Source organism: Coregonus lavaretus (assembly GCF_964263955.1).
Source record: "Coregonus lavaretus genome assembly, chromosome: 8".
In the NCBI taxonomy this organism is placed as follows: Eukaryota; Metazoa; Chordata; class Actinopteri; order Salmoniformes; family Salmonidae; genus Coregonus; species Coregonus lavaretus.
Genome location: NC_139995.1, coordinates 40,977,464 through 41,001,241, shown reverse-complemented (window position 1 = coordinate 41,001,241; position 23,778 = coordinate 40,977,464). Strand labels below are relative to the sequence as shown.

Sequence of the window (23,778 nt, the reverse complement as noted above, 5' to 3'; positions counted from 1 at the left end):
ATCTCATTCATTGTTATCTAAAAGGCAAAACTGATCCTAAATCAGCACATCCCACACAGCGTCCCACTGAGACTAATAACTACCCCAGTAGTACAGATATGAATAACACATGTAACGCATCTTCATCACACACTGAAATGCCCCACCGATATTCTTACAGATAAAAAGGATCACTGTGTGGACACATCTAGACTTGTTGTCGTTTATGTTGCGAAGAACACTTATTAGCCATGTCACACAGCGCGATGGGAATCACACCATAGCTAGACGAGTCACTGGCGGACAAAGAGCCATAATTGTCTAATATGGGTGTTTAGAGGGGGGTGGCATCTGTGTCAGATGAGCCACATCAGTCCCAAATGATTAATTAGGGAGGAGAGGTGATGGGGAAGCTACTGTCACACAGAGAGAGCCATCAGGACAAAGGGTGTGTGTGTGTGTGTGTGTGTGTGTGTGTGTGTGTGTGTGTGTGTGTGTGTGTGTGTGTGTGTGTGTGTGGACAGAGGAACCAGCTGCTGGGTTTGTCTGCTAGTGCTGGTGTGTGATATTACAGCCAATACACACTCCCAGCTGGGACCACTGGCAGACAGGCACTCCCTGACTCACTTCAATGGTTCCATGGTTAAAGGTGATTGGGGGATTGTTTAAGTGTCCATTTGTCAACCGTCTTCCATTTATAAACTAATCAATGGAGCTGATTAAAATACTATGGGCAAATTTGGATTTACTAGTCCTTTGCAGCTGTGCACACATTTTGCATCCCTTTATTCAGGAGAGAAGGGATATGATGCAAGGTGGAACAAAGCCATATGCACCTGCAGGCACACACACACTACACCAGCTGTGTCTGATCCAGTCAGAGGGGGGAGAGAGAGCGCAAGGGAGCGGGGGGGAGCGAGAGCGCGAGGGAGGGGGGGGGGGGGAGAGAGTGAGAGGGGGGGAGAGAGAGCGCAAGGGAGCGGGGGGGAGAGCGAGAGCGCGAGGGAGGGGGTGAGAGAGAGCATGAGGGAGGGGGGAGAGAGAGCATGAGGGAGGGGGGAGAGAGAGCATGAGGAGGTGCGCAAGGGAGGGGGGAGAGAGATTGCAAGGGAGCGGGGGGGAGAGAGAGTGCAAGGGAGCGGGGGGGAGAGAGAGCGCGAGGGAGGGGGGAGAGAGAGCATGAGGGAGTGCGCTAGGGAGGGGGGAGAGAGAGCACGAGGGAGAGGGGGAGAGAGATCGAGTGAGGGGGGAGAGAGAGCGAGGGAGGGGGGAGAGAGCGCGAGGGAGAGGGGGAGAGAGAGTGAGAGGGGGGAGAGAGAGTGAGGGAGGGGGAGAGAGAGCGAGGGAAGGGGGAGAGAGCGAGGGAGAGGGGAGAGAGCGAGGGAGGGGGGAGAGAGAGCGAGGGAGGGGGGGAGAGAGAGCGAGAGGGAGGGAGGGAGGGAGGAGAGAAAGCGAGAGGGAGAGAGCATGAAGGAGGGGGGAGAGAGAGCGAGGGAGGGAGGGGCGGAGAGAGAGCGAGGGAGGGGGGAGAGCGAGGGAGGGAGGGGGAGAGAGAGCGAGGGAGGGGGGAGAGCGAGGGAGGGAGGGAGGGGGGAGAGAGAGCAAGGGAGGGGGGAGAGAGTGAGGGGGGAGGGAGAGCGAGGGAGGAATGGGGAGAGATAGCAAGGGAGAGGGGAGAGAGAGCGGGGGGGGGAGAGAGCGAGGGGGGAGAGAGAATGCAAGGGAGGGGGAGAGAGAGCGAGAGAGGGGGGAGAGAGTGCGAGGGAGGGCGGAGAGAGTGCGAGGGGGGGGGGAGAGAGAGCGAGGGAGGGTGGAGAGAGAGCGAATGGATGGAGAGACAATACAGACATCAGCTGGGTTCTTTACGTTAACCATCATTGCTTTGAACGGGGCCGTAGTGCCATAGTCCCTCTGAGTCCCTGAGTGTCTGCTCTCTTAAAGGAACGCTATGCACTACACACACAGCAGTCTTCTCATTGTGTTATTGACTAGCTGCCTCTACACTGGGTTCTCTCAGAGAAGAACCCTCTCACATCATATATAGCATGTCACAAGCAACTTTACATGCACTGAGTGGGTAAGCGGCTGAATAAAACAGAAGTAGATAAGCCCAAAAGTATTAAACTCACACTAGAATGTATCCTATCCTTAACAACAAGAGCAGATAATGACTGACAAAGATAAAGTTGATGCCAGTTTGACTTAAAGAGTGATTCTAAATGACCAAATAAACCATTAGACCACATGCAGAATGAGAGGAGATCAGTGGGAGAATATCAGAGCTAGTTCTCCATTTAGATGAATTTGTTCTTTCTCTCCTTTGACTTCCTAAGATATGGTTCTTGATTCATTCAGAGGAAATGCTCAGTCTGGTCTATACTTGTCCAGAGGGATCCGACGTGTTACATCTGACCAGAGAACAGAGAGCGTAACTTGTCTCAACAAGACTCAACCACATGGAGCGGCACAGCTTCAAAGATGAAAAAATATATATAAATTATATATATTAAATAAATACACTATATTTTCAAAAATATGTGGACAAAAACATTTTGACAAGAAAATGGTCACATAATGGTTGTGGCTACTATAAAAACCTACCAGGAAGGGGTGGGCAATAGTTTGTAAACACAAAAATATTGCTAAAGCAAGTTGGATTGAATTGGGCCTTCAGGTGTGTTAAGGTATGAAAATGTATGCACTCACTAACTGTAAGTCACTCTGGATAAGAGCGTCTGCTAAATGACTAAAATGTAAAATGTAAAATGTAAGGTGTGTTAAGAAAGAAGGCGTGTCTTACCTGGGATGGGGATGACAGGGATGTTCTCATTGGCCACCACCCTGGGAGAACTACTGTCCTCCACATAGAAGTGAGCTGTCTGGAAAAACCTCCTGTAGAGAAACACAGAAGAGAGGAGAGATAACCCAACATCACCACACAGAGGAGAGAAGACATTTAACCCAACATCACCACACAGAGGAGAGAAGTATCTTTCCTTTTGTACTCCTGAGTGGCGCAGTGGTCTAAGGCACTGCATCGCAGTGCTAACTGTGCCACTAGAGATCCTGGTTCAAATCCAGGCTCTGTCGCAGCCGGCTGCGACCGGGAGACCCATGGGGCGGCGCACAATTGGTCCAGGGTAGGGGAGGGAATGGCCGGCAGGGATGTAGCTCAGTTGATAGAGCATGGCGTTTGCAACGCCAGGGTTGTGGGTTCGATTCCCACGGGGGGCCAGTATAAAAAAAAAAAATGTATTCACTAACTGTAAGTCGCTCTGGATAAGAGTGTCTGCTAAATGACTAAAATGTAAATGTAAGACATTTAACCCAACATCACCACACAGAGGAGAGAAGACATTTTAACCCAACATCACCACACAGAGGAGAGAAGACATTTAACCCAACATCACCACACAGAGGAGAGAAGACATTTAACCCAACATCACCACACAGAGGAGAGAAGACATTTAACCCAACATCACCACACAGAGGAGAGAAGACATTTAACCCAACATCAACCTTTTCACTTTAAAGATGCACTCCGGGATCTTAAGTACAACAAATTTGTAACATATTGCCCAAATTGGGTTCGTAACATATCAAAATTAAATTCAAATTGTATTTGTCACATGCGCAGAATACGACTAGTGTAGACTTTACCGTGACAAGCTTGCGTACGCGTCCTTCCCAACAATCACACAAAATGGATGACGTAGTACAATTAGATGACATTGTACACAAAAATTGTTGCAAGTTAAGTGCACACTCTTAGATTTATATTTGTAGAAGTACAGTGCCTTGCAAAAGTATTCATCCCCCTTGGCGTTTTTCCTATTTTGTTGCATTACAACCTGTAATTTAAATTTATTTTTATTTGGATTTCATGTAATGGACATACACAAAATAGTCCAAATTGGTGAAGTGAAATGAAAAAAAATAACTGCAACCAATTACCTTCAGAAGTCACATAATTAGTTAAATAATGTCCACCTGTGTGCAATCTAAGTGTCACATGATCTCAGCATATATACACCTGTTCTGAAAGGCCCCAGAGTCTGCAACACCACTAAGGAAGGGGCACCATGAAGACCAAGCGGCACCATGAAGACCAAGGAGCTCTCCAAACAGGTCAAGGACAAAGTTGTGGAGAAGTACAGATCAGGGTTGGGTTTGAACTTTGAACATCCCACGGAGCACCATTAAATCCATTATTAAAAATGGAAAGAATATGGCACCACAACAAACCTGCCAAGAAAGGGCCGCCCACCAAAACTCACGGAGCAGGCAAGGAGGGCATTAATCAGAGAGGCAACAAAGAGACCAAAGATAACTTTGAAGGAGCTGCAAAGCACCACAGCGGAGATTGGAGTATCTGTCCATATGACCACTTTAAGCCGTACACTCCACATAGCTGGCCTTTACGGAAGAGTGGCCAGAAAAAAGCCATTGCTTAAAGAAAAAAATACGCAAACACGTTTGGTGTTCGCCAAAAGGCATGTGGGAGACTCCCCAAACATATGGAAGAAGGTACTCTGGTCAGATGAGACTAAAATTGAGCTTTTTGGCCATCAAGGAAAACGTTATGTCTGGCGCAAACCCAACACCTCTCATCACCCCGAGAACACCATCCCCACGGTGAAGCATGGTGGTGGCCGCATCATGCTGTGGGGATGTTTTTCATCGGCAGGGACTGGGAAACTGGTCAGAATTGAAGGAATGATGGATGGCGCTAAATACAAGGAAATTATTGAGGGAAACCTGTTTCAGTCTTCCTGAGATTTGAGACTTCACCTTCCAGCAGGACCTTAAGCATACTGCAAAAGCAACATTCGAGTGGTTTAAGGTGAAACATTTACATGTCTTGGAATGGCCTAGTCAAAGCCCAGACCTCAATCCAATTGAGAATCTGTGGTATGACTTTAAAGATTGCTGTACACCAGCGGAACCCATCCAACTTGAAGGAGCTGGAGCAGTTTTGCCTTGAAGAATGGGCAAAAATCCCAGTGGCTAGATGTGCCAAGCTTATAGAGACATACCCCAAGAGACTTGCAGCTGTAATTGCTGCAAAAGGTGGCTCTACAAAGTATTGACTTTGTGGGGGTGAATAGTTATGCACACTCAAGTTTTCAGTTTTTTTGTCTTATTTCTTGTTTGTTTCACAATAAAAACTATTTTCCATCTATTTTCCATGTTGTGTAAATCAAATTATACAAACCCCCAAAAAATCAAAAACAAATCCCAAGGGGGGTGAATACTTTCGCAAGCCACTGTACTGGCTTATTATTTACATTTTACATTTACATTTTAGTCATTTAGCAGACGCTCTTATCCAGAGCGACTTACAGGAGCAATTAGGGTTAAGTGCCTTGCTCAAGGGCACATCGACAGATTTTTCACCTAGTCGGCTCGGGGATTAGAACCAGCGACCTTTCGGTTACTGGCACAACGCTCTTACCCACTAAGCCACCTGCCGTTGGGTTATTATGTCAGAGTTTATGGACTGCTTATCCTTTAACATCATGCTGTGTGTCATATTTGATGATAAATAACCTTAAAACCTAGCTATGGCAGCTATTAATCTACTATAGCGCAAGTTGGCTTGGTTGGTTGCTGTCTCTCGTCTCTCCTGTCCTCCTCCCTGCCCTCTGTCACTCGCTCACAGTACCGCCTGCTAGAGTGGCACCTCTCTCCCTCCTCTCGCGCTGTATCCACTCCGGTTAATAAAGTACATTAAAAAAATGAATTTTCTGCTGCTTCCCTCACTAGGATTGGTCCGGGTCTGGATCCGACCAGGTCTATACGGAACCGGTGTAGTTTTCCTCTGGTCCGTTCGTAACAGGTCTCTATATTAAAAAAAAGTATTTATGCATATTGGGTCCGGGTGGGAAAGCCCCAGGTCCATTTCAGAAGACCTCTAGTGTTAACACAACACATCATCATCATTCTCAGGTTGTTGTTTGCAGCAAGATGGTGAATATAATTAAACAGACAGAGCTGCCAGTTAAATTACAGGTAAAAGCCCCAGCGTGGTTAGAACCAGCCCTATTTAGAACCCTGCTGATGTCATTTACATTTGACATTTTAGTAATTTAGCAGACGCTCTTATCCAGAGCGACTTAGGGGAGCAATTTGGGTTAAGTGCCTTGCTCAAGGACACGTCGACAGATTTCTCACCTAGTTGGCTCAGGAATTCGAATCAGGCGACCTTTTGGTTACCGGCCCAACGCTCTTAACCACTAGGCTTCCTGCCGCCCACACAGTAATTACTTAATAAATGATGAACACCAGAGTACACAACAACAGCCTGCTGTTAGGGATGAAAAAGGTACATGCACACACACACACACACACACACACACACACACACACAGTCTCCTGTAAACACATACAGCCTCCTGTAAACACGCACAGCCTCCTTTAAACACGCACAGCCTCCTTTAAACACGCACACATCCTGTAAACTAAACACATACAGCCTCCTGTACACACATACAGCCTCCTGTTAAACACACACAGCCCCCTGTGAACACATACAGCCTCCTGTAAAAACACACCGTGAGCTGACCATAGGAGCAGGTAAACAACAACACAATGCTTCATGTGGTCCTTTGTAGCTCAGTCGGTAGAGCATGGTGCTTGTAACGCCAGGGTAGTGTGTTCGATTCCCGGGACCACCCATATGTAAACTGTATGCACGCATGACCATTAGTCGCTTTGGTTAAAAGCGTCTGCTGAATGGCATTTATTAGCCCTGGCCCATGACTCCTACGGCTAGATAACAAACAACAGACTAAATACAGCAGGACTTTAAACAGCCCTGGCAGTCTTTCTCTGCATGTACGCACAATCACTCAATGTCTAGCATTTAGGCATATTTCTCTAAAGCTCTCATTTTGTCAGAGGCATTTTGAAATGTCACCCAACTTCTTCTGTGTCTAGAAGCCTGAGAGAGAAGGGAAGACTGACAACAAGGAGAAAAGGAGTGCTGCAGCCTACTGCAGTGGCAGGAGTCACTCTCTATCCTCACAAAGCCTTCACTCACACAGAAACAAATCCATGCCGTATACACCAGCTTTTCTTACCATGGTTCCGTCCCCCTACCAGTATGTCTACTGACGTTCCCCTACCTACCTGTACTTGATGCAGAGGAGAGAGCAGATGCTGGTCATTCTTGTTGAGAGAGGAAGGAAAATAAAATAGAAGAGAGTGGCCTATCAGAATTTGCAGAAAGAGAGGGGGAGGGAGTTGTAGAAAGAGAGTGAGAGAGTGAGAGAGAGAGAGAGAGAGAGAGAGAGAGAGAGAGAGAGAGAGAGAGAGAGAGAGAGAGAGAGAGAGAGAGAGAGAGAGAGAGAGGGAAATGAATTGAAATCGAGAGGGAAAGAAAGAAAGCATGAGAGAGAGAATGAAGAAATGAGGGGAGGGTCTCCCCTGCCCCCCTCCACCCCTGCTCCCCAGGCTAATGACTCCCTGACGGAGAAGGTGTGGTGTGGCTAGCTAACTAACCAGCCCCTCAACACCTCCTTTACACCGGGGGAGGGGGAACCCCATTGAAGAGAGAGGGGGGGGGGGGGGGGGGGGGGTTTCATTGAACTCTCAACGCTTCCCCATAGATGGGGAAGAGGGCCCTCATTCAGAAACAGAGATAGAGTGGGATGTATGGAAAGAAGTAGAGATAGAAGGATGAAATGTTTTCATTGGACAAAATTATCCTCCAAACAGCCTGGCCTAACTTTTGACGTAGCAACCCCTGACAGAGTGGATACCGAGAATCACTCTCTCCTACCGGAGTTAAATATAGATTCATCATTTTCCCATTTAAACCTCTGTGTGACATATTTGAGCTCCCTCTAACCATGACCATCTCCTCAAGCCCTCCAGATGGATCTCCCCCTTTAAAAGCAATTATTGTCTTAATAACGTTTTGATGCAAAACTCAGATCTACTGTGGACCAACAACAATACAACCTACTGAGACAATGGAGACATCAAACTGAGCGTCTGGGTGAAAACAATTATTATCTAATCAGTGATCACAATATTCGCTGTAGTGAAAAGTGACAAAAAGTGATGCTGAACTAATTATTTATTTTTTTAGTCATTTAGCAGACGCTCTTATCCAGAGCGACTTACAGGAGCAATTAGGGTTAAGTGCCTTGCTCAAGGGCACATCAACAGATTTTTCACCTAGTCAGCTCGGGGATTAGAACCAGCGACCTTTCGGTTACTGGCACAACGCTCTTAACCACTAAGCTACCTAATGACGACCATGTTTGCATAACTCCATTAGGAATAGCTAGTTTTCTGAAAAATTGATTGTCTCCTTCCCTTCTGACAGAGCAGGGATGGGGGAGTGTAAGAGAGAGATGAGAGGAGAGGGAGAAAGGAGATAGTGCTGGTACAAAGGCAGCACTCAACGAGCTGTATAAGGTCATAAGCAAACAAGAAAATGCACATCCAGAGGCGGCGCTCCTAGTGGTCGGGGATTTTAATGCAGGGCAACTGAAATCTGTTTCACCCCATTTTTACCAGCATGTTACCTGTGCAACCAGAGGCAACAAAACTCTAAATACCTTCACTCTACACACAGAAACGCATACAAAGCTCTCCCCCGCTCTCCATTTGGCAAATCGGACCATAACTCTATCCTCCTGATTCCTGCTTACAAGCAAAAGCTCTAACAGGAAGTACCGGTGACGCGCTCAATATGGAAGTGGTCAGACTATGCGGATGCTGAGCTACAGGACTGTTTCGCTAGCACAGACTGGAATATGTTCCGGGATTCATCCGAAAACATTGAGGAATTTACAACATCAGTCACTGGCTTCATTAGTAAGTGCATCGACGACGTCGTCCCCACAGTGACCGTACGTACATATCTCAACCAGCAGCCATGGATTACAGGTAACATCCGCACCGAGCTACAGCTGCTTGTTTCAAGGAGCGGGACACTAATTCGGATGCTTATAAGAAATCCTGCTACGACCTCCGACGAACCATCAAACAGGCAAAGCATCAATACAGGACTAAGATCAAATCCTACTTCGCCGACTCTGACGCTCGTCGGATGTGGCAGGGCTTGCAAACTATCATGTATTAGAAAGGGGAACCCAGCCACAAGCTGCCCAGTTACGCGAGCCTACCAGACGAGCTAAATTACTACCATGCACGCTTCGAGGCAAGCAACACTGAACTATGCATGAGAGCACCAGCTGTTCCGGACGACCGTGTGATCTCGCTCGCTGTAGCTGGTGTGAGTAAGGTTAGCATTCACAAGACTGCAGGGCCAGACGGATTACCAGGACGGGTACTCTGACCAGCTGGCAGGTGTCTTCAATGACATTGTCAACCTCTCCCTGACTACATGTTTCAAGCAGACCACCATAGTCCCTGTGCCCAAGAAAGCCAAGGTAACCTGTCTAAATGACTATCGCCCCGTAGCACTCACATCTGTAGCCATGAAATACTTTGAAAGGCTGGTCATGGCTGACATCACCACCATCTTCCCAGACACCCTAGACCCACTCCAATTCGCATACCGCCCCAACAGATCCACAGATGACGTTAACTCTATTGCACTCCACACTGCCCTCTCACACCTGGATAAGAGGAATACCTACAGTTGAAGTTGGAAGTTTACATATACCTTAGCCAAATACATTTAAACTCAGTTTTTCACTATTCCTGACATTTAATCCTCGTAAAAATTCCCTGTCTTAGGTCAGTTAGAATCACCACTTTATTTTAAGAATGTGAAATGTCAGAATCCTAGTAGAGGGAATGATTTATTTCAGCTTTTATTTATTTCATCACATTCCCAGTGGGTCAGAAGTTTACAAACACTCAATTAGTATTTGGTAGCATTGCCTTTAAAATTGTTTAACTTGGGTCAAACGTTTCGGGTAGCCTTCCACAAGCTTCCCACAATAAGTTGGGTGAATTTTGGCCCATTCCTCCTGACAGAGCTGGTATAACTGAGTCAGGTTTGTAGGCCTCCTTGCTCGCACACGCTTTTTCAGTTCTGCCCACAAATTTTCTATAGGATTGAGGTCAGGGCTTTGTGATGGCCACTCCAATACCTTGACTTTGTTGTCCTTAAGCCATTTTGCCACAACTTTGGAAGCATGCTTGGGGTCATTGTTCATTTTGAAGACCCATTTGCGACCAAGCTTTAACTTCATGACTGATGTCTTGAGATGTTGCTTCAATATATCCACATAATGTTCCTTCCTCATGATGCCATCTATTTTGTGAAGTGCACCAGTCCCTCCTGCAGCAAAGCACCCCCACAGCATGATGCTGCCACCCCCGTGCTTCACGGTTGGGATGGTGATCTTCGGCTTACAAGGGACCCCCTTTTTCCTCCAAACATAACAATGGTCATTATGGCCAAACAGTTATATTTTTGTTTCATCAGATCAGAGAACATTTCTTCAAAAAGTACGATCTTTGTCCCCATGTGCAGTTGCAAACCGTAGTCTGGCTTTTTTATGGCGGATTTGAAGCAGTGGCTTCTTCCTTACTGAGCAGCCTTTCAGGTTATGACGATATAGGACTCGTTTTACTGTGGATATAGATACTTTTGTCCCTGTTTTCTCCAGCATCTTCACAAGGTCCTTTGCTGTTGTTCTGGGATTGATTTGCACTTTCCGCACCAAAGTACGTTCATCTCTAGGAGACAGAATGTGTCTCCTTCCTGAGTGGTATGAAGGCTGCGTGGTCCCATGGTGTTTATACTTGCGTACTATTGTTTGTACAGATGAATGTGGTACCTTCAGGCGTTTGGAAATGGACTCAAATGATGTAAATTAGCCTATCAGAAGCTTCTAAAGCCATGACATCATATTCTGGAATTTTCCAAGCTGCTTAAAGGCACAGTCAACTTAGTCTATGTAAACTTCTGACCCACTGAAATTGTGATGCAGTGAATTATAAGTGAAATAATCTGTCTGTAAACAATTGTTGGAAAAATTGCTTGTGTCATGCACAAAGTAGATGTCCTAACCGACTTGCCAAAACTATAGTTTGTTAACAAGACATTTGTGGAGTGGTTGAAAAACGAGTTTTAATGACTCCAACCTAAGTGTATGTAAACTTCCGACTTCAACTGTATGTGAGAATGCTGTTCATTGACTACAGCTCAGCGTTCAACACCATAGTGCCCTCAGAGCTCATCACTAAGCTCAGGACCCTGGGACTGAACACCTCCCTCTGCAACTGGACCCTGGACTTCCTGACGGGCCACCCCCAGGTGGTGAGGGTAGGCAATAACACATCTGCAACGCTGACCCTCAACACGGGGGCCCCTCAGGGGTGAGTGCTCAGTCCCCTCCTGTACTCCCTCTTCACCCATGGCTCTGTGGCCGTGCACGACTCCAACACCATCATTAAGTTTGAGTATCTTGACTGGCTGCATCACCGCTTGGTATGGCAACTGCTTGGCATCCGACCGCAAGGTGCTACACAGTGTGGGGTAGACGGCCCAGTACATCACTGGGGCCGAGCTTCCTGCCATCCCAGGACCTCTATACTAGGCAGTGTCAGAGGAGGGCCCGGAAAATTGTCAAAGACCCCAGCCACCCAAGCCATACATAGACTGTTCACTCTCCTATCGCACGGCAAGCGGTACCGGAGTGCCAAGTCTGGGAACAAAAAGCTCCTGAACAGCTTCTACCCCCAAGCCATAAGAATGCTGAACAGTTAATCAAATGGCTACCCGGACTATTTGCCATTGACCTTTTTTTGCACTGAGTCTCTTGCACACTCAATGGACTACCCACACACTTGCACCTACACCCGAGGCTGTCCAAGCGTGCCACAAGGGGCTGATATTTAAGCAGCTTCTCGGCAAAGGCCTGCTCCATGAATCCATGAAGTCACTTCCAAAATGAGCACCTCCCCCTGGCCTCCCCCCACAACAACAATATCTGGCGTATTTGGTACACAGAAAAACACATCATCATCAACATCAAACCAACTTCCCCTTACACAACAATGTTTATGCATGTGTGCTGTTGGTGAGACTACTTGTCTGACCTCGCTGGCTATCAGGTCAACAAGGCAGTCATGTCTAGCAATGTACACACACACTATGAGGTGGTAAAATTCTAAAATAATCTGTCAAATCGGGCCAAGCCTTTGCTTCTATGAAACAGCTCAAGGCAGAGTTGCATAAATATATAAAGCATTAAACACAGAGCTCTAGTAATGATCCCATTGTGCTGTATAGCTCATTAGGCAGCACATGCAGCCAGCTGTTAGCCTGGCCTGTGGAATTACTGAGGCTGAGAGAAAGTGTGTGTGTGTCTGTGTTTGTGTGTGTGTGTGTGTGTGTGTGTGTGTGTGAGATTGGCATCACACTGCAGATGAACACACAGCTGGGCCCTCTCCCGGCCCCATGGCCCCTGTTGGCTGGCCCCCCTGCAGAGAGGAGTGTGAAAACGATGTGGGAGGAGGGAGGAAGGGAGTGAGGGAGGAGGAAGGGGGAGGAGAGCGTGAGGGAGAGAGGAAGAAGGGAGGGAGAGAGGGAAAAGGGAGGGAGGGGGAAGGGGGAGGAGAGAGGGAGGAAGGGGAGGAGGGAGGGAGAGGGAAGAGAGAGAGAGGAAGGGGAGGAGAGAGAGAGAGGAAGGGGAGGAGTGAGGGAGGGGGAGGGAGGGAGGGGTAGGAGAGTGGGAGGAGAGAGGGAGGGAGGGAGGGGGAGGAGAGAGAGGGAGGGAGGGGGAGGAGAGAGGGAGCGATGGGGGAGGGGGGAGGGAGGGGGGGAGAAGAGGGAGGGGGAGGAGAGAGGGAGGGAGGAAAGGGGGAGGAGAGAGGGAAGGAGGGGGGGGGGGGGGGAGAGGGAGGGAGTGAGGGGGGAGGAGAGAGTGAGGGAGGGAGGGGGGAGGAGAGAGGGGGGGTGGGAGGATGGAGGGAGGGAGGGGGAGGAGAGAGGGAGGGAGGGGAAGGAGGAGAGAGGGAGGGAAGGAAGGCTGCCAAAATACCAGTCATCCTCCACCCAGTAGGTTCCTGGTGGCCAGCAGCATGCAGAAACGCACACACACACAGGAAAGAACAGCAGATGGGCCGAAAACTCCTCAGGGGACAAGAGGACAGGTCACCCCACTCTCAACAGGAGTATGTGTCTGTGAGGACAGCTAGGGTCAAGAGCCAGTGTGATTAGGTAGGAGGGCTATCTGTATCTGTGGTTACAGAGGGTTAATGGACAGCTGTGACTGAGCAGAGCAGTGGGGATGGGGAAATAAAAGGGGCCTCTTATCACTGGAAGTGGAGGAGAGGAATGCATGACAACAAGGCTTCGATTGTCGTATAGTGGCAAATCAAACATATGTTAATGTACTACAATTCTTCTGAGCTATTCCCCAAACTAGGGGTCGCGACACCATGTGGGGTCGCCTGATTTGGAAATGTGGTCGCGAGAGAAAAGATGAGGTTGTATTAAACAGAGCGGTCTCTGTTTTCTTCCTACAAATGTGGCTCTATCTTTTGAACTGTTTAAGATACAAAATATTATGATCCCATCACTAAAAGAAACACGTTCAGTGCCTTTAGAAAGTATTCATACACCTGGACTTATTCCACATTTTGTTGTGTAACAGCCTGAATTCAAAATGGATAAAATTAGAAAACATTCTCAACCATCTTCACACAATACCCCATAATAACAAAGTGAAAACATATTCACATCCCTGAGTCAATACTTTGTCGAAGCAGCTTTGGCAGTGATTACAGCTGTGAGTCTTTCTGGGTAAGTTTCTAAGAGCTTTCCACACCTGGATTGTGCAACATTTGCCCATTATTCTTAAAAACATTATTCAAGCTCTGTCAAATTGGTTGTTGATCATTACTAGACAACCATTTTCAGGTCTTGCCATAGATTTTCAAGTAGATTTAAGTCAAAACTGTAACTCGACCACTCAGGAACATTCACTGTCTTCTTGGTAAGCAACTCCAGGTTAGATTTGGCCTTGTGTTTTACAGTGCCTTGCAAAAGTATTCATCTCCCTTAGTGTTTTTCCTATTTTGTTGCATTACAACCTGTAATTTAAATTGATTTTTACTTGGATTTCATGTAATGGACATACACAAAATAGTCCAAATTGGTGAATAAAAAATAAATAAATCAATAACGGAAAAGTGATGCGTGCATATGTATTCACCCCCTTTGCTATGAAGCCCCTAAATAAGATCTGGTGCAACCAATTACCTTCAGAAGTCACATAATTAGTTAAATAAATTCCACCTGTGTGCAATCTAAGTGTCACATGATCTGTCACATGATCTCAGTATATATACACCTGTTCTGAAAGGCCCCAGAGTCTGCAACACCACTAAGCAAGGGGCACCACCAAGCAAGCGGCACCATGAAGACCAAGGAGCTCTCCAAACAGGTCAGGGACAAAGTTGTGGAGAAGTACAGATCAGGGTTGGATTCTAAAAAAATATCTGAAACTTTGAACATCCCACGGAGCACCATTAAATCCATTATTAAAAAATGGAAAGAATATGGCACCACAACAAACCTGCTAAGATAGAGCCGCCCACCAAAACTCACGGACCAGGCAAGGAGGCAACAAAGAGACCAAAGATAACCCTGAAGGAGCTGCAAAGCTCCACAGCGAAGATTGGAGTATCTGTCCATAGGACCACTTTAAGCCGTACACTCCACAGAGCTGGGCTTTACGGAACAGTGGCAAGAAAAAAGCCACTGCTTAAAGAAAAAAATACGCAAACACGTTTGGTGTTCGCCAAAAGGCATGTGGGAGACTTCCCAAATATATGGAAGAAGGTACTCTGGTCAGATGAGACTAAAATTGAGCTTTTTGGCCATCAAGGAAAACGCTATGTCTGGCGCAAACCCAACACCTCTCATCACCCCGAGAACACCATCCCCACAGTGAAGCATGGTGGTGGCAGCATCATGCTGTGGGGATGTTTTTCATCGGCAGGGACTGGGAAACTGGTCAGAATTGAAGGAATGATGGATGGCGCTAAATACAGGGAAATTCTTGAGGGAAACCTGTTTCAGTCTTCCTGAGATTTGAGACTGGGACGGAGGTTCACCTTCCAGCAGGACAATGACCCTAAGCATAATGCTAAAGCAACACTTTAGTGGTTTAAGGGGAAACATTTAAATGTCTTGGAATGGCCTAGTCAAAGCCCAGACCTCAATCCAATTGAGAATATGTTGTATGACTTAAAGATTGCTGTACACCAGCGGAACCCATCCAACTTGAAGGAGCTGGAGCAGTTTTGCCTTGAAGAATGGGCAAAAATCCCAGTGGCTAGATGTGCCAAGCTTATAGAGACATACCCCAAGAGGTTATTGTCCTGCTGAAAGGTGAATTAATCTCCCAGTGTCTGTTGGTAAGCAAACTGAACCAGGTTTTCCTCTAGGATTTTGCCTGTGCTTAGCTCCATTCCGTTTCTTTTTTATCCTGAAAAACTCCCCAGTCCTTAACGATTACAAGTATACCCATAACATGTTGCAGCCACCACTATGCTTGAAAATATGGAGAGTAATGTAATGTATTGGATTTGCCCCAAACATAACACTTTGTATTCAGGACAAAAAGTTAATTGCTTTGCCAAATTTTTTGCAGTATTTCTTTACTGCGTTGTTGCAAACAGGATGCATGTTTTGTTTTCTCCTATCACAGTCATTACATTTTGTAACCGTTTTAAAAGTGGCCACATGGTGAAATCCATGAGCTGTTTCCTTCCACTCCGGCAACTGCCTTTATCTTTGTAGTGACTGGGTGTATTGACACACCATCCAAAGCGTCATTAATAACTTCACCATGCACAAAGGGTTATTCAATGTCTGCTTTTTTATTTTTACCCATCAACATTGGAAAACCTCCCTGGTCTTTGTGGTTGAATATGTTTTTGAAATTCACTGCTCGACTAAGGGACCTTACAGAAAATGTTATGTGTGGGGTACAGAGATGAGGTAGTAATTAAAAAATCATGTTAAACAATATTATTGAACACAGAGTGTCCATGCAACGAATGATGTGACTTATTAAGAAATGTTTTACTCCTGAACTTTTTTAGGCTTGCCATAACTAAGGGGTTGAATACGTATTTACTCAAGACATTTCAGCTTTTTATTTTTTATTAATTAGTAAAAATTTCAAAAAACATAATTCCACTTTGGCATTATGGGGTACTTACTGTGTGTAGGTCAGTGACACAAAAAAAAAACTAATTTAAACCATTTTAAATTCAGGCTGTAACACACAAAATGTGGAAAAAGTCAAGAGGTGTGAATACTTTCTGAAGGCATACTTCCTTCAGATTGAAATACTGTCAAAACTACTGTTAAACTGAATTGTAATAGACTGCCATAGCCCCAATTAAAAAGGTAAATATTGGCCTTTGATTACATAACTTTTTTTACATGGTGGGGTCTGGAAAATGCACACACACCTAGCATGCATGACGAGGCAGAGCAGGGTGAGGGCTGAAACCACCACCAGGGGTCAGTAGGGGTTAGGGTTAGTAACCCAGTAATATAATAATATAATGTAATATATAATACCTCCAGTAGACCAGGACAGCTAGTAGCATGATGAGGCAGAGCAGGGTGAGGGCTGAGACCACCACCAGAGGGACGATCCACTCCATCCTGCCCACCCCAGGGTGAGGGCTGCGGGTCATGTTGAACACACTGGTCCTGTCTGGAAAGGTGGAGGTGGAGGGGTGGAAGGGGAGACATACACACAGGCTGTGTCACACATCTACACCCAAAACACTTTAACACAAATCAAAGTCAGAATATTTGGGCCACTCAGGGAAATCTCAGCCTTCAAACAACCAGTTCCACTTCAGAAAAATTATATAATAATAATAATAATTTCAGTGTGATGGCCTCATCAGTAGGATAAGTGACTAGGTTAACCCTGAGGCTTGGAGCGCGACTCATCTAAATGAGTTTATTCAGAATGAATAAGGACATTTATAATGGAGCATCGACAAACACTTTGTTATTCATAAAACAAATACCCTGGTTTACTTTCTCTGTTTTCTTCCTGGCTGGCAGGCTGGCAGGCAGGCAGGCAGGCAGGCAGTTTGCTCCTGAAAATATGCCTCAGAGCATGCCCCAAACTAATGGCCCCCCAGGCTAGGTAATGCTCCCTCAGGCTAGGTAATGGCCCCTCAGGCTAGGTAATGGCCCTTCAGGCTAGGTAATGGCCCCTCAGGCTGTAGAATAGTTCCATTACTTTCTCAAGGGCTCTCTCTCTGTGATATTATGGTGGCACTCAGAAATTGAGCTATTTGTCTCAGTCTATTGCCACATACTGAAGCTGGGGATGGTCCCAAGGCTAACGTATAAAATAGGCCCTGTCTGTCTCATATTTACTGTTGATATGACCATATATAATAACACAGCCTGTTTAACATGACAGGCTGCAGTGGGGTTAAGGGTGATCCAGCAAACTAAAATTACATTTTATAGGTCTAAATATTGTGTAGAATATCTCCATTGTACAACTATAATGAATAAAAATATAAGTGCAACATGTAAAGTGTTGGTCCCATGTTTCATGAGGTGAAATAAAAAATCCCAGAAACTTTCCATACTCACAAAAAACGTATTTCTACGGACAATGAACACAATTACATTTTATCAATGGCAATTTCAATGCACAGAGATACCGTGACGAGATCCTGAGGCCCATTGTCATGCCATTCATCCGCCGCCATCACCTCATGTTTCAGCATGATAATGCACGGCACTATGTAGCAAGGATCTGTACAATTCCTGGAAGCTGAAAATGACCCAGTTCATCCATGGCCTGCAAACTCACCACACATGTCACCCATTGAGCATGTTTGGGATGCTCTGGATTGACAGCATGTTCCAGTTCCCGCCAATATCCAGCAACTTCACACAGCCATTGAAGAGGAGTGGAACAACATTCCACAGGCCACAATCAACAGCCTGATCAACTCTATGCAAAGGAGATGTGTCGTGCTGCATGAGGCAAATGGTGGTCACACCAGATCCCTTTTTTTTAAAGGTATCTGTGACCAACAGATGCCTATCTGTACTCCCAGTCATGTGAAATCCATAGATTAGGGCCTAATGAATTTATTTCAATTGAAAGATTTCCTTATATCTTTGAAATTGTTGCATGTTGCGTTTATCATTTTGTTCAGTGTAGTTGTGCTAAAAAGAGGAAAAATATATGGGTTATACGGAGAGTTCTACTCACCAGTGTGGACAGAGAAAGGCCAAAGGCTCTTCTCCTCCCCACCAGTCTTTGGTGATCGTGTTGGGCTCTGGGGAATCTGCATCTCTCTCTCTGCTGTGTCGTTCTTTGGCTGCACCGTGGGCCCTGAGCTACTGTCCACTCTGACCAGTCGGTCCTCCCTTACACTGGGAGGCACAGTGGTGCTGTTAGCCACAGGCTCTCCCTGCCCCTGTCCTTTCTCTTTGGCTGTGGGGGTGGGGGTGTAGGAGGAGGGCTCATTGACCACTGTGCCGTTCAGCTGCGTCTCCACCTCATCAGGCGCTGTCTTGTTATTCTTCTTCCTCCTGTCGTCTTCCCCTTCATCCTCCTCTCCCTCTCCCTCCTCCCCCTCGGCCTCCCTGTCCACCCCCGCCTCCTTCTCCTCTGTGGGGGTGTCCGTGTCAGAACCACCCAGAGGGGCTGTAGGGGGCTCAGTGGAGGCCTGGGACTGGGCAGGCTGGCGGCTGGGGTTGGGACCCGGGCCAGGGTTAGACCCAGGGCTGGCTGCAGGGGCCTGGGTGGGCCAGAGAGAGCCAGGCAGGGAGGAGATGACCCCTCCGCTGAAGCCCAGGCCGGCCAGCAGGGTGCTGGTCACCACCGATGCCACTGTGGCCTGACTGCCGCTGGAGGATGGGCCGATGCCCCCCGTAGCCATGGAAATGAAGGAGAAGGGGAGACCAGAGGAGGTCCAGGTGGAGGAGCCTGAGCTGATAGGAGCCATGTCTGCCGAGGAGGCTGGGGAGATGGTGGGCTGGGGGAAAGAGGGGGGGGAGGGGGGAGAGGGAAGGAGAGGGGTAGGGGGGTGGAGCGAGAGCGAGAGAGAGAGAGAGAGAGAGAGAGAGAGAGAGAGAGAGAGAGAGAGAGAGAGAGAGAGAGAGAGAGAGAGAGAGAGAGAGAGTCAGTATCCTGCCATTTCAAATCATGTTGGCACATCACAGAATAAATTGTTATGCTGCCATCTTCTGGACAACACAAATGATCTGCACTTTACTCACCATTCCAGTTTTCACTATCCGTGTTCCCTCAAATATCCTGGTGGTGTTAGCTAGAATAGTAAACAGAGGAAAAGGTTACACATGCATTTGGAACAAAGACAAGAGTTTGTTCTTAGTATTTAGGATTATGTGACTTCATCCATAGGGTTGTACTGTATATGCCGTGTTATGTATGGTGTGTGGTTACCTCTTAAGAGCAGTGTCTGGCTGAAGTCACTGCGTAGGTCTCTCTGGCACACTGCCTGGACTCTGAACAGATACAGGATGTCTGGAGACACTTGGGTTATCACTGCCTTCTGTAGGATGGACAGAGAGGCATAGAGAGCAAGAGAGAGAATGAGAGTCAGACAGACAGACATAGACACACCCTGTCACTGAGTCCTGTACATATGGGACATCCACACTTCATCAAAGGCCTAAGGAAACGATTCACATATGATTTACATTCAGTGAGTGTCAATACTGGCAGCTCACGCCCATGCTAGGGATCCATAGCGTCTGTTCTATCCTCACCTACCCCATACTCCTCTCTGTGTCCTCGCCTACCCCCTACTCCTCTCTGTGTCCTCGCCTACCCCCTACTCCTCTCTGTGTCCTCACCTACCCCCTACTCCTCTCTGTGTCCTCACCTACCCGTTCTGTGTCCTTACCTGTCCATCATTGCACTGTCTGATGCATCAGAGGCCACTCTGGTTAAAGTTAATTATGTCACAGATGGTCTCCAGAATGGAGGGTTATTGCATTGGCCGAAGGGGATATGAGAAGAGGGGATGTGAAACTAAGGGCTTGAGTGGTTTTCAATTGATTCAACTATGATTGCAGGATGCCTGCAGGTCCCTGATATAACCCAGATAAGGACGGAGATTGAAAATAAAAATGGAAATGAAGTGGGCAGAGAATGGAGAAAGGGGGCTGACGTGAGGGAAGAATGAGGGAGTGTGGCGATATGGCAAAAGGAAGAGAGAGAGAGCGAGACGGTGGTGATTGATTGTAGGCAAAGAGAGATGGACGTCTCAGCATCGTCTCTCCTGAGACAGTGTTTTCCTGCAGACCATGTTTATTCCTTTTAAATGATCGTTCACAGCCAAATCCTTCTCTGTCTGGCTTCATTTATATACACACTACATGACCAAAAGTATGTGGACACCTGCTTGACGAACAGCTCATTCCAAAATCATGAGCAATAATATGGAGTTTGCCCCTTTGCTGCTATAACAGCCTCCACTCTTCTGGGAAGGCTTTCCACTAGATGTTGGAACATTGCTGCGGGGACTTGCTTCCATTCAGCCACAACAGCATTGGTGAGGTCGGGCACGGATATTGGGTGATTAGGCCTGGCTCGCAGTCGGCGTTCCAATTCATCCCAAAGGTGTTCGATGAGGTTGAGGTCACGGCTTTGGCAAGGCCAGTCAAGTTCTTCCACACCAATCTCGACAAACCATTTCTGTATGGACCTCGCTTGGTGCACGGGGGCATTTTTTTTTTTACATTTACATTTTTAGTCATTTAGCAGACGCTCTTATCCAGAGCGACTTACATGAGCAATTAGGGTTAAGTGCCTTGCTTAAGGGCACATCGACAGATTTTTCACCTAGTCGGCTTGGGGATTAGAACCAGCGACCTTTCGGTTACTGGCACAACGCTCTTACCCACTAAGCTACCTGCCGCTACCTGCCGCCCCAGCATTGTCATGCTGAAACAGGAAATGGCCTTCCCCAAACTGTTGCCACAAACTTGGAAGCAGAGGATCGTCTAGAATGTCATTGTATGCTGTAGCGTTAAGATTTCCTTTCACTGGAACTAAGGGGCCTAGCCCTAACCATGAAAAACAGCCCCAGACCATTATTCCTCCACCACCAAACTTTACAGTTGGCACTATGCATTGGGGCAGGTAGCGTTCTCCTGGCATCCGCCAAACCCAGATTGGTCGGACTGCTCCATAGTCCAATGGTGGCGAGCTTTACACCACTCCAGCTGAAGCTTGGCATTGTGCATGGTGATCTTAGGCTTGTGTGCGGCTGCTCGGCCATGGAAACCCATTTCATGAAGCTCCCGATGAACAGTTATTGTGCTGACGTTGCTTCCAGAGGCAGTTTAGAACTCGGTAGTGAGTGTTGCAACCGAGGACGGACAATTTTTACCCGCTACGCACTTCAGCACTCGGCGGTCCCGTTCTGTGGAGCTTGTGTGGCCTACCACTTCACAGCTGAGCCATTGTTGCTCCAAGATGTTTCCACTTCACAATAACAGCACTTACAGTTGACCCTGGCAGCATTAGCATGGCCGAAATTCTATGACTTGTTGGAAAGGTGGCATTCTATGACGGTGCCACGTTGAAAGTCACTGAGTTCTTCAGTAGGGCTATTATACTGTCAATGTTTGTCTATGGAGATTGCATGGCTGTGTGCTCGATTTTACACACCTGTCAGTAACGGGTGTGGCTGAAAAAGCCGAATACACTAATTTGAAGGGGTGTCCACATACATTTGTATATATAGTGTATTTAGACACATCATAGTTGGACACGTTAGGCTCCATTTGGCAAGTCTAAATAGTCAACACATTCAAGTTGGAAACTAACGTGAAGGCATGAATTATATCAACAACAATCACTGGCTGAATGAGAAGACTGCCATGCTTTAAAAAGAAAATTTAACTGAGATCACACGTTACAGTGATGGTATGAGACCATTTCACCTCTCACTGACACATTAGACTTGAGGGAGTTTTGCCCATCAGACACATCACTGTGGGAGTCTCAGTGCAGTGTGTGTGTCATGGACTGTTCTCTCTATCGCATGGCAAGCGGTACCGATGCACAAGTCTGGAACCAACAGGACCCTGAACAGCTTCTACCCCCAATCCATCAGACTGCCAAATTGTTAACAAAATAGCTTCCCAGGACTATCTGCATTGACCCTTTTTTGCACTAACTATTTTGCCTAGTCACTTTATCCCTACCTACAGTGCCTTCGGAAAGTATTCAGACCCCTTGACTTTTCCCACATTTTGTTAGGTTACAGCCTTATTCTAAAATTGACTAAAACATTTTTTTCCTCATCAATCTACACACAATACTCCATAATGACAAAGCAAAAACAGTTTTTTTTGAAAATGTTCCTAATCTATACAAAATTAAAACCAGAAATATAACATTTACATAAGTATTCAGACCATTTACTCTTTACTTTGTTGAAGCACCTATGGCAGTGATTACAGCCTTGAGTCTTCTTGGGTATGATGATACAAGCTTGGCACACCTGTATTTGGGGAGTTTCTCCCATTCTTCTCTGCAGATCCTCTCAAGCTCTGTCAGGTTGGATGGGGAGCGTTGCTGCACAGCTATTTTCAGGTCTCTCCAGAGATATTCGATCAGGTTCAAGTACGGGCTCTGGCTGGGCCACTCAAGGACATTCCGAGACTTGTCCAGAAGCCAGTCCTGCGTTGCTTTGGCTGTGTGCTTAGGGTCGTTGTCCTGTTGGAAGGTGAACCTTCGCCCCAGTCTGAGGTACTGAGCGCTCTGGAGCAGGTTTTCATCAAGGATCTCTCTGTACTTTGCTCCGTTCATCTTTGCCTCGATCATGACTAGTCTCCCAGTCCATGCCACTGAAAAACATCCCCACAGCATGATGCTGCCACCACCATGCTTCACCGTAGGGATGGTGCCAGGTTTCCTCCAGACGTGACACTTGGCATTCAGGCCAAACAGTTCAATCTGGGTTTCATCAGACCAGAGAATTGTTTCTCTTGGTCTGAGAGTCCAAGCGGTCTGTCATGTGCCTTTTACTGAGGAGTGGCTTCCGTCTGGCCACTCTACCATAAAGGCCTGATTGGTGGAGTGCTGCAGAGATGGTTGTCCTTCTGGAAGGTTCTCCCTTCTCAACAGAGGAACTCTAGAGCTCTGTCAGAGTGAACATCAGGTTCTTGGTCACCTCCCTGACCAAGGCCCTTCTCCCCCGATTGCTCAGTTTGGCCAGGCGGCCAGCTCTAGGAAGAGTCTTGGTGGTTCTAAACTTCTTCCATTTAAGAATGATGGAGGCCACTGTGTTCTTGGGGACCTTCAATGCTAAAGAAATGTTTTGGTACCCTTCCCCAGATCTGTGCCTCGACACTGTCCCAGAGCTCCACGGACAGTTCCTTCGACCTCATGGCTTGGTTTTTGCTCTGACATGCACTGTCAACTGTGGGACCTTATATATACAGGTGTGTGCCTTTCCAAATCATGTCCAATCAATTTCATTTACCACAGGTGGACTCCAATCAAGTTGTAGAAACATCTCTAGGATGATCAATGGAAACAGGATGAACCTGAGCTCAATTTGGAGTCTCATAGCAAAGGGTCTGAATACTTATGTAAATAAGATATTTCTGTTTTTTATTAGCAAACATTTCTAAAAACCTGTTTTTGCTTTGTCATTATGGGTATTGTGTGCAGATTGCTGAGGATTTCTATTTATTTAATTCATTTTAGAATCAGGCTGTAACGTAACAAAATGTGGAAAAAGTCAAGGGGTCTGAATACTTTCTGAATATATACATATCTACCCCAATTACCTCGTACCCATCGACTC

The 23,778-nt window shown here is 46.7% G+C and overlaps 1 protein-coding gene across 1 annotated transcript in view; it reads right to left on the bottom strand.

Annotated features, from left to right (window-relative positions):
• Positions 1 to 23,778, bottom strand: part of LOC311134172 (receptor-type tyrosine-protein phosphatase gamma-like) — a 229,138-nt gene that overhangs the window by 7,472 nt on the left and 197,888 nt on the right. The window contains exons 10-14 of the mRNA XM_084167783.1: positions 19,395 to 19,503; positions 19,208 to 19,257; positions 18,195 to 18,963; positions 16,517 to 16,655; positions 2,780 to 2,871 (exon numbers count right to left, since the gene is read on the bottom strand). Of these exons, the coding sequence (XP_084023909.1) occupies positions 2,780 to 2,871; positions 16,517 to 16,655; positions 18,195 to 18,963; positions 19,208 to 19,257; positions 19,395 to 19,503 (1,159 nt within the window). The remainder of the gene's footprint in view (positions 1 to 2,779; positions 2,872 to 16,516; positions 16,656 to 18,194; positions 18,964 to 19,207; positions 19,258 to 19,394; positions 19,504 to 23,778) is intronic.